General features: G+C 45.2%; 1 protein-coding gene across 1 annotated transcript in view; it reads left to right on the plus strand.

Moving 5' to 3' along the window:
• The window catches only part of LOC135818781 (sushi, von Willebrand factor type A, EGF and pentraxin domain-containing protein 1-like), a 56,555-nt gene that overhangs the window by 11,740 nt on the left and 30,235 nt on the right, over positions 1-14,580 (plus strand). Inside the window, exons 3-4 of the mRNA XM_065332030.1 lie at positions 10,098-10,292; positions 11,237-11,410. Coding sequence (XP_065188102.1) covers positions 10,098-10,292; positions 11,237-11,410 — 369 coding nt within the window. The remainder of the gene's footprint in view (positions 1-10,097; positions 10,293-11,236; positions 11,411-14,580) is intronic.

Here is a 14,580-nt window from a genome sequence, read left to right on the forward strand (position 1 = left end):
CTGTCCCGTATCTGTCCCGTACCGTACCGTGCCATCAAAGACGGCTGGCCACAATGCATATTCAAATAGGGCTTTCAAATGCAAGATCATAACGTGAAGCAACTTGGATGAATTCGTATGTATGCGAAGTGTATCGGGGGATGCATGCCGGGCAATAGTGCGGGTTCGAATCCCAGGTTATGTCTTAAAAAAAAAGTAGAAATTTATATGAATATATAACATCCCTATGCTTTTTTTTGTCTAGGTCAGCATAGCGTAGGGCCCTGAGCTTCCAAGCTCTCTCGTTGACCAGAATATGATCCATGTCATGATCAAGTGCACAACGTAGGAGGGTAAACAGAAAATTGGAGAGGACTCTATTTTGAGTGAAGGCAATATCATGGCATTGCTTTCGCAAATTTACGCAAGAGGCGTCCTCTGTACCTGCAATAATCTGCCAACGGTCCTTCGGCTGGAAAGGAATGGACACCATATAATCAAGTAAAATCCCTAAAAATAGTTTCCAGGAACTACTCAGCTACTTGAGGTTTGATCACAAAGATGGTCTCCGGACACGAATTCGAACATAAATTATTCATTGCAACACCACATTCTCCTTTCGCTCGTAAATGTATTTATCGCAGCAGTCAAAGAATGACCAACCTGGTTGAGAAAAATCCAGCAAGTGGGCCCAACAGCAGCCATTTCCGGGGTAATGGACTGAAATGTAGAGTTTGCAGGATGAGCATTATTATTATTTCCACAATGGCCCATGGCCAATAAAGAAGATAATATGATTCAAATCAGTCCAGAATCATATAAAATCAGTCTAGCAAGTAAGGAAACCAACACATTGCAGGGGGATGGGGTTACGATGGGGTACAGTGTGAGCTACTACAGGAGCATATGATAGAATGAGGCTAGACGCCATTTGTTTAAAGGGGAAGTATACCCTAAAATCAAATTTTCACCAGTTGTAGTCTTCTGGGTGCTGAGTCGAATGGTCTTGGTCCGAGGAAGCTGCGACGCTCCCTTCCTACTTGAATCCCAATCGAACTCGCGCACTTCCACCGAAACTGGGTGACTGCGCCCTACTAGATGGGGATTTGTATGCAAAATGTCACTAAAAGCGCCATTTCGTTCTTATAAAAGCACGGATGACCGTGATTGGCCCATATGTTGTAGTCTTTTGGACGCTGAGTCGATTGGTTTTGGTCCGAAAAGGCTGAGATGCAGCGTTCCTCCTTTATTCCCAATCGAACATGGTTGAACAAGCGGTCACGTGCTCCTGGGTGCCCAAATCACCTGGTCACCGCGCCAGCAGGCGACAACTTTCACACCAAGGTTCAACTCGAGTTCAACTCGAGTGACAGGACTGCACCCAAAAAAGGTCAAACAGGCTAGTAAGTTGTACCCTGCAGGCACGGTGACCAGGTGACTGGTGTACGCAGGAGCACGTGACCGCTTCTTCAACCATGTTCGATTGGGAATAAAGGAGGAACGCTGCATCGCAGCCTTTTCGGACCAAAACTAGTCGACTCAGCGTCCAAAAGACTACAATATATGGGCCAATCGCGGTCATCCGTGCTTTTATAAGAACGAAATGGCGCTTTTAGTGACATTTTGCATACAAATCCCCATCTAGTAGGGCGCAGTCACCCAGTTTCGGTGGAAGTGCGCGAGTTCGATTGGGATTCAAGTAGGAAGGGAGCGTCGCAGCTTCCTCGGACCAAGACCATTTGACTCAGCACCCAGAAGACTACAACTGGTGAAAATTTGATTTTAGGGTATACTTCCCCTTTAAAGTTTTAATTTTAATTTAACGCATGCTTGCCATTTGTTTCACGCATGTCGGGGGGTAGTTGGTTGAAATTGTGAAGGGATAGGTTGATGGGTGAGTTGGCGTGTCGTATGTGTGTGATGTTGTCAATGTGTATGTTCTCATGTATCGTAGTGAATATGGCTGCTCTGTGATTGGTCGTGCAATGTGAGGCTGTTGGAGGTGAAGGAGAACGCGGATGTACTTGATGTTGTGGGCAAGAGTAACCTGTCGTAAGAGTTGCCGGGAGACTAATGTGGGGAGTTGGAGATGATGAAGAAGTGAGTTGTGATGGACTGGTGCAAAAAGGGGGATTCGCAAGCAGATACGAGCTTCTTGTCGCTGAACGCGTTCTAATTGGCCCTTCTGTGTGCGGGTGGTGTTGGATAACACGAGACTGCCGTACTCTATAACCGGGCAAATGTAGGCGGTGTAGATTACGAGCAGACTGGGGGTGTTAAGTTGGCCTCGTGTTTTACGAAGTTGGTGAAGGAGTTTTTTGGATTTGTTTATTATGTGCGTGACATGTGAGTTCCATTGGAGGTTGTTTTGTAGTATGATTAAAAGGTGACGGTGTTCGTTGAATTGCTTAAGGGGTGTGCCATTAAGAGCCATACCCTGCTGGTATGGCTTGCCACTCACTGAAGGCGTCGCCGACACGGACACGTTGACGGCGATGGGTGAGGTAGTTGACCATCCATTGCAGGGCGGTATCCTTCAGGCCGAGGTGTTGCAGTTTCTTGAGGCGACCGGCGTAACAGACTCTGTCGAAAGCCTGCGAGAGTTCAAAAAAGCAAGCTGTGATGGAAAGACCTTTATCTCGGCTCTCGGAAACCTCGTGCACGAGTCTCGCGAGCTGGAGTTAAGTGCTATCATTGGCACGAAAACTGGCTTGATCCACTGGGAGGAAGGGTGTGACGTCCTTGTAGAGTCGCTTGTTCCTGCACTTTACTGATAATGCTGAGAAGTGATATGGGCCTGTAGTTTGTTACCAATGACCGTTCGGCTTTCTTGTATAGTGGACTCACAGTGGCAACACGCCAGTCCTGTGGTTGTTCACCTCTCCGAAATGACTCATTGAAAAGTCGGGAGAGTGACGGTGACAGCTCACGCACCGTGGTCATGAAGAGTCTTGTTGGGATGTCGTCAAACCCAGGGGCTTTGCAAGGATTAAGGGCTCCTAGGAGCTGTTCTACCTCGGTCGGTGTGGTGGTGATTTGGGCAAGCTCTCTCTCGCCGGATGTTGGTAGAAGGATGTCGAGGACTGGCTCGTTGTCAACTGAGACGGACTTCTTGCTTTCTGAAATGAAGAAGCTATTGAATGCTTCTGCCTGCTCTAAGTTCGCTGTGAGCTTCTTGCCGTCATGGTTCAAAGCTGGCATTTCCTTTCTTGGTGAAATTCGAAGGGTCTTCAAAAGAGCATGGCAAGCAAATGCTCTTTAATTTTTCCGTAAACTGACGAAAGGTCACCCTTTCGCTGCGCGCAATGCCAGCTGCTGGTCTCCAAGATAGTGCACCTGTCATTGGTTCTTCCTTTTAGAAGGTACCTTATACCCCAGGACTTCTGTTTCTACACATATTGCCGAAAATAATTCCAAGAAGGTATGTTAAGTCTGGTGGAGTCATATGATGCCTCCGGTACTTCTAGGGTAGTTGAAATTTTGGTAATTCTAGGGTTAAGGTGGACCGCGCCCTACAGAATAATTGTCCCACTGCGCAATTTATTGTGCATCACGATCTATCAACAAACATTTTGATCCCGTACATTTTACATACAGAGTCCACGGCCATCGGGGCCGTGGTATCCGGTTTGAGAATGCTTTTTGCAGTTTATTCTTCTTCCTTTTGGATATTTGTGCTGGAGATGTGTGCTAGAGGGGGAATGGCTTCAGTTATCCCATTGCACTTTGTCAAGATGTTGGGCACCAAGGACAAGCTAGCTATAGTTGGAAAATGTCGTCTGTTTAAAATACTGCTGGTGGGAAAAGTATTCGAGTTGTCAAGTGGCCTCTTCATCCATGGAGGTACGAGTCCTCAAGTGACTGCATGGTCATCAGGACCTGAGAGAAACGTAGCGTGTCCAGTGATTGTTTTGTAGTTTGCAGAACTAGACTGTTGAGCCTGTAGCAGTCAGACAGCGAATTTATGCAAGTCTGTAATCCAAGTATCGAGAGAGCTTGGAAGTTCAGGGCCCTACGCTATGCTTTTTTGTGTCTAGCTAGCTCATCATGCTTGTTATTATAACTGATGGAAATGTTTTTTTCCATTGATTGGCTTCCTTTTTGCATACTGTAAATATACAAAATTTCGGAGCTGCAAAATTTCGGTACTTCACGATTTTTGACATTTTGGCGGCGATTTATTTTCGGCGTGGGGTACCGGGTAGAGGGCATGGTATAGTGCGACAGATGCTGTGGAAAATTTCATCGGCGTTTTAATTTAGGTGTTTTGGGTCGGTGCCGAATATAGCCGAAATTAAATAGCTGCCGAAAATTTGTATATTTACAGTATGAGGTTAATACGACACCGTCTACCACCTTGATGACCTAGGCAAAACAAGCATGGTGATGTTATAAATTTTCATTTCTCTTTTTTTTTCAAGACATAACCTGGGATTCGAACCCGCACTATGCAGGGTTTACCGGGTGTTAGCGGCCGTCGTGAGTTCCCTTCGGGAACGGACACGATAATTTCCTTTTTTTATGCACTTGTGCATTTTCGCCCTGCATGCATTCCTCCTATACACTTCGCACGCATACTCATTCTTCCAAGTTGCTTCACGTTATGATCTTGCATTTGAAAGCCCTATTTGAATATTGTGGCCAGCTGTTTGTGGCCAGCTGGCTTTGACGGTACGGTACGATACGGGACAGATACGGTCGAGGGTAATATGGCGCCGTCTACCACCTTGATGACCGAGCCAAAAAAAAAGGATACGGATGTTGAAAAAATTCATTTCTCCTATTTTTTTTCAAGACATGACCTGGGATTTGAACCCGCACTAGTACACTTTCGGCCTGCATGCATTCATCCGTTACACTTCGCATACATACTCATTCTTCCAAGTTGCTTCACGATATGATTATATTGAATTTTAAAGTCTTATTTGAATATTGTGGCCAGCTGTTTGTGGCCAGCTGTCTTTGATGGTACGGTACTTACTGGACACGTACGGGATAGCGCCAGACATGCCGATGGCACAAACAAACAAACACGGAAAGCTGTGTGGACCCTGGCTAGCGCCAGACGTTACTGAAGTAACGTCTTTTGCATAGCTACGAGAATAAAAAATAGATTATACACTGGTGTTTTCGCATCGTCCTGATATGATTGAGAGTTCTGTCACATTGGCTACCAGTACTAAGACGTATCATCTGGCAGGAGAAATAGTTGTGACGTGATTGCAACTAGCTATACCATAGCCTATGTAAGATAGAATACCACATAGTGTGGCTTGTTGAACATACTGCAAGTGACCCTTCTGCAATGCTTGATGAGTTTAATTCTGTGAGGATGCACTTGAATCACTTGAAAATATTGCAACAAATTACCATATTTTCAAGTGTTTCTAGTCAAGGGTGTAGTAATGTACCTGGACCAGCACTACAGCAGCTAGCAGTGTGTGACATCAAGACTGCTGGCTTGGCCATTGGCCTACAAGTCATTTGGAACATTGTAATACAGATTGAGTTAGAGGGGAGGTACAAATGTGCAGTGTATCAGTGCATGCATGCAGTCACCCTTGGCAAGAATGTGGTCAGTAGCTCCATAATATTCTTCTCCTCAGATTCAAGCAGCACTGAGTCAAAGTCTATTCCCTTTTTTTGATATGCAATGAATGAGTTCATGCAGTGTACCGCAGAGGGATTTATCACCCACTCGTATGTTGATAATTTGGCTAAATCACATGTACGTGTAGAATGTGAGTTATCCAAACTACATGTAGGTGAATACAATTGATACCTACACGTACATGTATGTGTAACTGCTGCTCGCAGTAAATTGTGATCACCAGCCGCAAGTTCTTTATTTATCATCGTTGTACTTCGAAGTACGAGAATATATGGCGTGATCATGTGACAGGTACAATCATGTATATTGCATGTGTGCGTGGTCTACTTAGAATCTATACTATCCACTTGAGCAGTGTGAGTTCAGTTTCAGTTCAGCTCAGATACAGCCAATTCCACCAGGTACTACAAAGACAAAAGTGGATAAACCCTGCCCTTACGTGATGAAACAGTTTTAACATTTGAATAGTGACGAAATATTTGATGTTGATACATGTCTCTTTTCGAGCCTGTCCTGGCAGCACTTTTGTTGCAGTTCAAGCGTTCTTAATATTTCTTTTGAGATACTGTGCAGGCATCATGTTCAAAATTCAAAAGGGAGGAGCTGGCTAGTCTAAACATCATGGGCCATACCTGAGAACAATACTGCTTATGGGTTTAGTATTGCTTTTCTCCATTTTGCATTCCAAGGCTGTGTTTACATGAGAAATTTCAACCCGGGTCGAATTCAGCCCGGGTTGAAATTCTGTACGATAGAAAAAATGGGTGAGCGTTTACATGAAGACAGTTGACCCGAGCTAAATACTGATATGCCGCCAAAAGTCCACTTCTACAGTCCTGTATGGTCACATGAATCCATTCGCGCGAAATTTGCATGTGGAGTGCTGTTCAAACCTGGCGCGAGATACTCACAGAAGCATGTTTGTACGATTTTCTTGACCCGGGTTGGGGGAGAGTTGAAATCAACCCGGGGCGATATTTCAACCCGGGTCGAGCGCAATGCGTCATGTAAACGTGCCATTCATCTTGTGTGCATGGCGGGTTGAAATCAACCCGGGTTGAAACGCCTCATGTAAACACAGCCAAACAAGCCCGTAAAATGTGCCCGTAAAACTTGGCTGCCCATATTACTGACTGAAACTTGTGAGAGGGTTCCCAAAGTTCCCAAAGTTCCCAAAGCGACTGCCATGCAGGACAGCCCTGGTTGCTTTGATGGAGATCTTCAAAGAGACACAGCAAACCAGTAGGCTCGCGATCATGCCTTTGCCGACAGTGGCAATGCTTTGTGAACTACAAAACACATGCTCAAAAGCTTTTGAGGTGTACCTAGATAAAAGGATTCTGCTTTCATCATTGATAAAAGGTATTTTATGCAGCAAGGACTTGGTATGACTCCCCTCCTATTCAACAGTGTGTGCGTTAGTTACTTACCTGACGGGCAGACAGCAAAGGGTGCGTGTCGGCTCTGCTCTGTCTGCCAAAGGGCATGTACGGTCTGGAGTTCCTCAGGGATCAATCCTGGGGCCTCTCCTCTTCCTTATGTATGTAAACGATCTGGCAGAAATGGATCACACATCACTATAATTATGCTGATGATACAGCACTACTTGTGACAGCACCCACTCTCCCCGAGGCTAGTGCCAAGTTACAGTCCAACATAGATGGCGTTATTCATTGGATGGAAAAATGGAAATTGCAACCCAACTCTTCGAAAACTGCTGTAATGTGTATCCCCCCCCCCCCCAGTTGTTCCTGTGACCTATCTTCATTAGTAACCAGTCCCTTCACCTTTCCAGGCACCACAACCCCGCTCTGCATCGTTGAAAAACACAAGCATCTTGGCGTCATTATTGACCAACACTTAACCTGGAAATCCCAGATCGAAAATTTAGACAGCCGTGTTAGCTCAGTAATGGGATTTCTCTCATCACACATCACCCACCTGCACACCGACTGTCGCCATGTTATCTACACATCTTACATTCTGCCTATTTTTGATTACTGCTGCATAATTTGGGCTGGCATTTCTAAAACACTGATTGCTCGACTCGAAGTTATGCATAGGCGTCTTTTGAAAATATTATTTCGGCTTCCTCGCCTGACTCCAAGCGCAGACTTATACCGCCTTGCTTCTGCTGTGCCGCTCTCGGTCCGCGTGCGTTTTTTGGCATGCCAGACAATTCATAAAATTAAGCTGGGCATTGCTCCTCTTCATGCTCTCTCCTGCCTAAGCTGGTTTGCTCAATCTCAAGACATGCGCACCAGAAACTCTCTCCGCTTCCCTATTGCGCGGTCTGCCTCTATGCAAACATCTCCTCTCTTCCTTGCTTACCGCCATTGGTCTCTCCTCCCACAACATCTAAAATCCTCCCAATGTTACAATACATTCACACAGCTACTGCAGAATGCAACATACTAGTTGATATCCAGCCCTGCCCTAGCTTCTTTTGCTTTTCAGTTCCCCTTTCATTCTTTTTCTTTCCCCCCTCTAGCTGTATTACCGCCATGGCTGGCTATCGCCCACATCACCATTTCATTGGCTAGTGCCACGTGATTGTGAATAAATAATAATAATAAAAATCACACTTTAAAGGCACGTTAGGTAAAATGAAGGTGTACAACATCTAGATTTCTTTTGCTTTTCCCCAACTTTATACCATCCCTGAATGGATGAAAGCATCTGGCAGCAAATCCTAGAGAGATTTTTCAATTTGTACCTTATCTATTTTTTTACATCCCAAAATCGCAATTTTCGCAAAATATTCTCTTCAGACACATGCCTCACAAAAGGTGCAGTGGCCAAAATAACTCAATCTAACTTGCATGGGTAGCATTATTATTATTATAGGCTTTTCCGCATTGGCATCGCCAAGCAAGCTTGGCTAGCCTCCGCATAAGCTGCTCCATGATGATGAGACGAAACAATGAATGCATGTATATACGATCTGGGACACAACCAAGGTTAAGGATATTTTGAAGAAAGCTGCAAGTTGTGTCGAGGAACACAAAGTTGCAAACTCTACAAAAGTAAACTGCAAGAACTGTTTTGGGGTTGATTTCATGATTATTGTAGTCACAGGTTGTGTTAGTAGTATTAAAGGTTGTGTTTTCACAGGTATGTTGTTTACATTCCTATTCTTTTACAGGATAATATTTTCACGAAATATGTTAGTCAATGAGTTATGTTATGGTACACCGCACAGCCATGCAGCTGCCACAGGTGGAAGCAGTATTAGGCTTTGATGTATTCTTTTTATCACATTGCTGCATAGGTCTTTCCAGTCTTGTCGTGACTGGGCGATGGCATGGAGGTTCTCAAGTTCCTCGCGATTCTTGAGTGACCCCCGATATGCTGCAAGTCCTGGTGCAGACTCAGTGGCAGAGTGGTACGTGGCCGGCCCCGCCAGGTGGCAGCGGAACTTGGGTTTTCGAAGTATGCTGCCATCAAAACGCGTGCTGGTACATCGTCGTCTAGTCTCAGGACATGGCCAAAGATGCGCCACCTCGCTCTCACAATGGTTTCCCCTAGGGGCTGGAAGTTGGTGCGTTTATACAGCTCGCTATTTTTGATGACTTGAGGGTACTTGATCACGATGACTGTTCGCAATTGACGTCTGTGGAATGCTTCCAATCGCTTGATGACATTGCTTTGGACTCCCCATGTTGAGCAATTGTACAGGAGTATTGGTGTGCTAAATGCGTTGTATAGCTTGATACGTCTGTTCTCTCTCATCTGCAAGCGCCTCACCCACAGTGCCCAAAGTCGTTGAAACGCACCTGTGGCCAGCTCCATACGCCGAGATATAATTATCTTCCCTGTCACCCAGTAGCGATCCCAGCTTCCGGGTCAGCCTCCATTCTTCTGCAATACAGTCACTGAACCTCTCGATATGGCTGAATTATGTCTCGGCGGTTTTAGCTGTCAAATCCCATTGCTTTAAGGTGTCTCCAATGGCAGGGAGGCAGGATTGGAGGTCAGTTCCCCTAGATGACAGAAAGTCAACATCATCAGCATATGATGTGTCAGTTGGGAAGTGCAGGTCTATGTCGGCGAAAAAGGCGACACGTACAACCCCCATGAATTTGTATTCGTCCAAAACCACCAGTCCATTCATTATCTTTCAAATCCAAAAAAAAACAGAAAAGAATCCTACCGAAATTTCTGTGGTGAGCGTTCCACCTTAAATCGTTGCTGTTTCATCTACTATGCGACATGCCCTACCTCATGTACCAGACTACTACTATGTTGGATACTATGCATCGACTAGGGGCCAGGCGTGAACTGATGCTGGTGGTGGTGGTGAGAAGGATAGCTCGATGCCAGAACTTTGCAGTGTAGAAAGCGTGTGTGGACAGGCGTGTATTCCCTTAACATCCATATAATGTATGATCCCACCTTTGACTGCTGGGCACTAGCTCAGCGGTAGCCTGTTTGAGTGCTGTTACATAGCAATTAGAGTTGTAGTGGATGTCAGTTTGTGTCTTGTCTTTGCTTCCAATGTTCCTAGGGAAATGTGCTGCGAAATATATACCTAACGGTGTTTTCCCAACGACAATATGGGGAGAAAAAGATAAAAAGTGGGGAACTACCTTACATGTCCAGCCTGTATGTGACACAGGATTTGAACCCTCTAATATCCCTAGGTGTAGCATCGACGGCAGTTGGCTAATGAGACGGGAAATTGAATATTGTACTCCTAAGGGTAAGTGTTTGTATGCCCATGTTTCTCTGTTCCTTTTTTTTAACCTGGCTACATATTGAAAAAACGATGTGCTATTACAGTGTAGTGAACTTGCAAGAGCAATGTGTAGTACTTCTTACAAGAAGTCAGCTGTCCAATATTGAGTGAGAGACTATTTCCAAACAAACGCACTTTGGAGAGCGACTGTCCGGCTTCTGCAGGTATTAAGTCATGCAAGTTTCAAATATTTATTCTCACAATAGCCAGTGCCAATAAGAGATAAAAGTGTCACAGAGGAGAAGTAGATGGAAAATAAAAGAATACTACTAAGTAGGGAGGAAGAATTGGGTGGGCAAGGATTAATGACTACTTAAGTGTATGGGCAGGGATGGTCGCACTTTAGCATTGAAGTTGCAAGCTGCCCGTTGCTCTTTTCATATCTTCAGACAACCAAGCGTCGGTGGCAACTCCCGTCACTGACAATGTGATGCTTCCATCATTATTTTCTTCCGGGACATAGGAACGGGCACCTTGGTGTATCTGGATATTTTGGAGCTTTCCATTTCCGAAAAACTCCTCCAGAATTCTATCGAGTTTTGTCCATTGTCACAGAGATATCTCCCAGGATGGGTATGATATTGTAGCCCGGTTTACATTCCACAGTTTGTAAGAGCCTTTGAGAAAGCTGGGGTGAGCTGTATAAATCTGCTGCGAAATGTACAACATGACAGGAAATCAATGGCTTGTCCACCAACTCTAAGATCAATACCATCTAAGAGAACGAGGGGTGGGGTGGGGTGGGTCTAACCGAGCTTGGAAGGAAGGAAAATGTGCCCCAATACGGGAGCGGATATATACTTTCCTATGGGGAATCCCATTAATACACATGCCACATCTGAATTTGAAAAATATCTCAACCAATTTTCTGGTTATGCTGATTTAAGTCGTGTTCATCCAATGTGCAGACATCAACTGTCCAGTGCCACGTATTGATAATGGAGGAAGCAGAGAAACCTCTGTTCGCTTCCCCGGAACTGCTCTCTATTCATGCTCTGCTGCGGACGGTTACATACTTGTGGGCGAAGCAAAGCCATGGTGCACTGCTCAAGGCACCCTCAGTGCATTGCCACAGTGTAAATGTAAGTATGATACGCACTGCACAAACTAAATTCTCTACTTTCAGGAATTTTAGGTGCTCAATACGTTCGGTATGAGGGCAAAAGGCCAGGTTAGGTGAACAGAACCTTTCCATGCAGAGAAGCAGTTCCCTTATGGATTAGGTGTGTTAGTGTTTGGTTGGTGTATTTATATTTTAGGGATGAATCTGATGCATGAAAAGAACCGAAAATTTAAGAGAGCATGTCTGAGAATACCAAAGTATGTGTGCAAGTGGATCTCTCCGATTTCGCTCAAAATTTGCAGGTAGGTTCCCTTTGGGGTGTGGATCGATTGTGCAAAGCCCTTGAAAAAGTTTCTGAAGGGAACCTTGAAATTTGCATACCCCTCAAAAATGGCCGAAATATCACATTGTTTATGGGTCTAGAAACGAGTCACGCCACAGCGTATACGAACAAGCTATGAACAAAACTCCATCAAGCCAACATTGCCTCACCTTAGAAGAGTTCCTGGAGCAGTACCGCTTAGCCACGCCAGCATCCCAGAAGACGAGGTCCATCACACCCTGACGCCACAAATGATCGTCTTGAAAATAGCCAATTTACAAGCGCTGGCGAAACAGCCAGCTACGTCCTCAATTGGCCAGAACTATACACCGGCAGATAGTAGAACACCTCTTCTAGCCCTGAGGACATGTCCCCCATCTTCCTTTTGGGGTTTTCTTGAAATAAACTTTTTTGAATTTTTCCACTCGACCATGCTGAAATACGGCCAAAGTCATACCTGCGCAGGAAAGCTCACCCCTCCGCGACGTCTCCTCAGCATTTTCTACTCCAACACTACTCTCAAGGCCGCAGAACAAAGTGTATTGTTGGCTCTGACAAGGAAAAGCAGCGGTGATCACTTGTCACTCCAAACGACAAGCTTCTCCTTGCGCCACCAATAATATTTTCTGCGACTGTTGATGCAAAAGTTACTGAAGGCCTGAGCGCAGTTTTTGAATTTTATTGCAAGATGCACGGTGAGATCTCGTGCTCTGTGACGCAGGATGACGCTTCCTGCATCAAAATACGCGGCCATCGATCGCGAATGTGCTGGGAACGCTACTCGGAACAGACCATGATGGCAGAGGTAAGATGAGCTTCATTTCCTGCTTGAACTGCTGAGAACCCCCACAAACTGTCCTAGGAGTGTTGCAATGGCAGCAAGCCGTTGAAATATGCCCCGTACAGCATGGAGAGTTATTCGTCTTTCACACTTACCTCCTGCAATCCCGAACACAGTCCAACAGTAAAAGTCCCTTGTTTTCATGTCGATGCTCGACAAAAGCGGCTAGCTCGGTCCCTTTGTGTTGACTGGCACGCGAGCAGCACTGGCTGCACGCACTTGTCGCGTGAACTGCATGAGAGATTTCTTACGTCATAAAGAATGTGATTTCATCATCATTTCACTGGTCTTCGACCTACATGGTCAGGGAAAGTACCGGTTCGTAGACCTACAACACAGTCAGCGTGCTCTTGGGCGCGGTAACAACACAAGTGTGATCACTTCCAGACCAACGGGCGTTCAAGGCGAGTAACAAGTGCACTTGACAAAGGTGACTCTGAAATCTCGTGAGCCGTTGGCCACGTGATTTGGCATTCTTGCGTCACAAGGCACGTGATTTCACCGTGCATCTTGCAATAAAATTCAAAAACTGCGCTCAGGCCTTCAGTAACTTTTGCATCAACAGTCGCAGAAAAAATTATTGGTGGCGCAAGGAGAAGCTTGTCGTTTGGAGTGACAAGTGATCACCGCTGCTTTTCCTTGTCAGAGTCAACACTACACTTTGTTCCGCGGCCTTGAGAGTAGTGTTGGAGTAGAAATTGCCGAGGAGACGTCGCGGAGGGGCGAGCTTTCCTGCGCAGGTATGACTTTGGCAGTATTTCAGCATGGTCGAGTGGAAAAATTCAAAAAAGTTTATTTCAAGAAAATCCCAAAAGGAAGATGGGGGACATGTCCTCAGCGCTAGAAGAGGTGTTCTACTATCTGCCGGTGTATAGTTCTGGCCAATTGAGGACGTAGCTGGCTGTTTTGCCAGCGCTTGTAAATTGGCTATTTTCAAGACGATCATTTGTGGCGTCAGGGTGTGATGGACCTCGTCTTCTGGGATGCTGGCGTGGCTAAGCGGTACTGCTCCAGGAACTCTTCTAAGGTGAGGCAATGTTGGCTTGATGGAGTTTTGTTCATAGCTTGTTCGTATACGCTGTGGCGTGACTCGTTTCTAGACCCATAAATAATGTGATACTTCGGCCATTTTTGAGGGGTATGCAAATTTCAAGGTTCCCTTCAGAAACTTTTTCAAGGGCTTTTCACAATCGATCCACACCCCAAAGGGAACCTACCTGCAAATTTTGAGCGAAATCGGAGAGATCCACTTGCACACATATTATATATTATCTATTTATTACAACATCTCAAGACTCGGTGGAAACACCGGCCAATGTTAAAGAGAGTGGGTGATTGCCAACCACGGCGATAAATAAAAGTAAGGGGAGGGAAAAAGAAAGAGTAGCAAAATGAACAGCAACAACTCCGTAAAGAAAGAGAAAGATAATGTCAAATAAAAACAGTGAAAAACACAGAGACGCAAAGGACATGTGGATAATGAGCTATGCATGTCGTAGTAAATAAGGGGCAGCACGGATTTTAAACAGGCGGAGTGAGGTCAGGTCCTTAACTTCTCTGGGTAGAGTGAGCCAAACAGAATAAGCAATAAAGAGAGGGGAGCGCAAAAGAGTGGATGAGTTACACTTAGGGAGTAAGAGTGAGTTTCTAGTTCTTAGAGAAGAGAACCAATTAAAACACATGAGATGAGGTGGGCACAACTCAAGCTTAATAGAATGGACAAGAGAAGCCAGGTGTGCACTGCGTCCATGTGATAACGGGGTTGTGTGAGCGATTTTATAAAGGGCGGATGATGAGAGCATGCGGGGTTGACGGAGGAGAATTTTAAGGATTTTCTTGTGATGTATTTCAAGCTTTGCAGCAGCGGAAGAGGATAACCCAACCCAAGACGTATCTGCATAATGAAATATTGGGCGAAGGTAGGCGAAATAAAAAAGAAGCTTGCAAGAAAGTGGGAGGTAGGAGCAGTGGGGGGAGAGAATTCCTAAGGATTTACTTGATTTTTTACAGATATATTCGATGTGAG

This window comes from Sycon ciliatum, chromosome 6 (genome assembly GCF_964019385.1).
Source record: "Sycon ciliatum chromosome 6, ocSycCili1.1, whole genome shotgun sequence".
Lineage (NCBI taxonomy): Eukaryota > Metazoa > Porifera > Calcarea > Leucosolenida > Sycettidae > Sycon > Sycon ciliatum.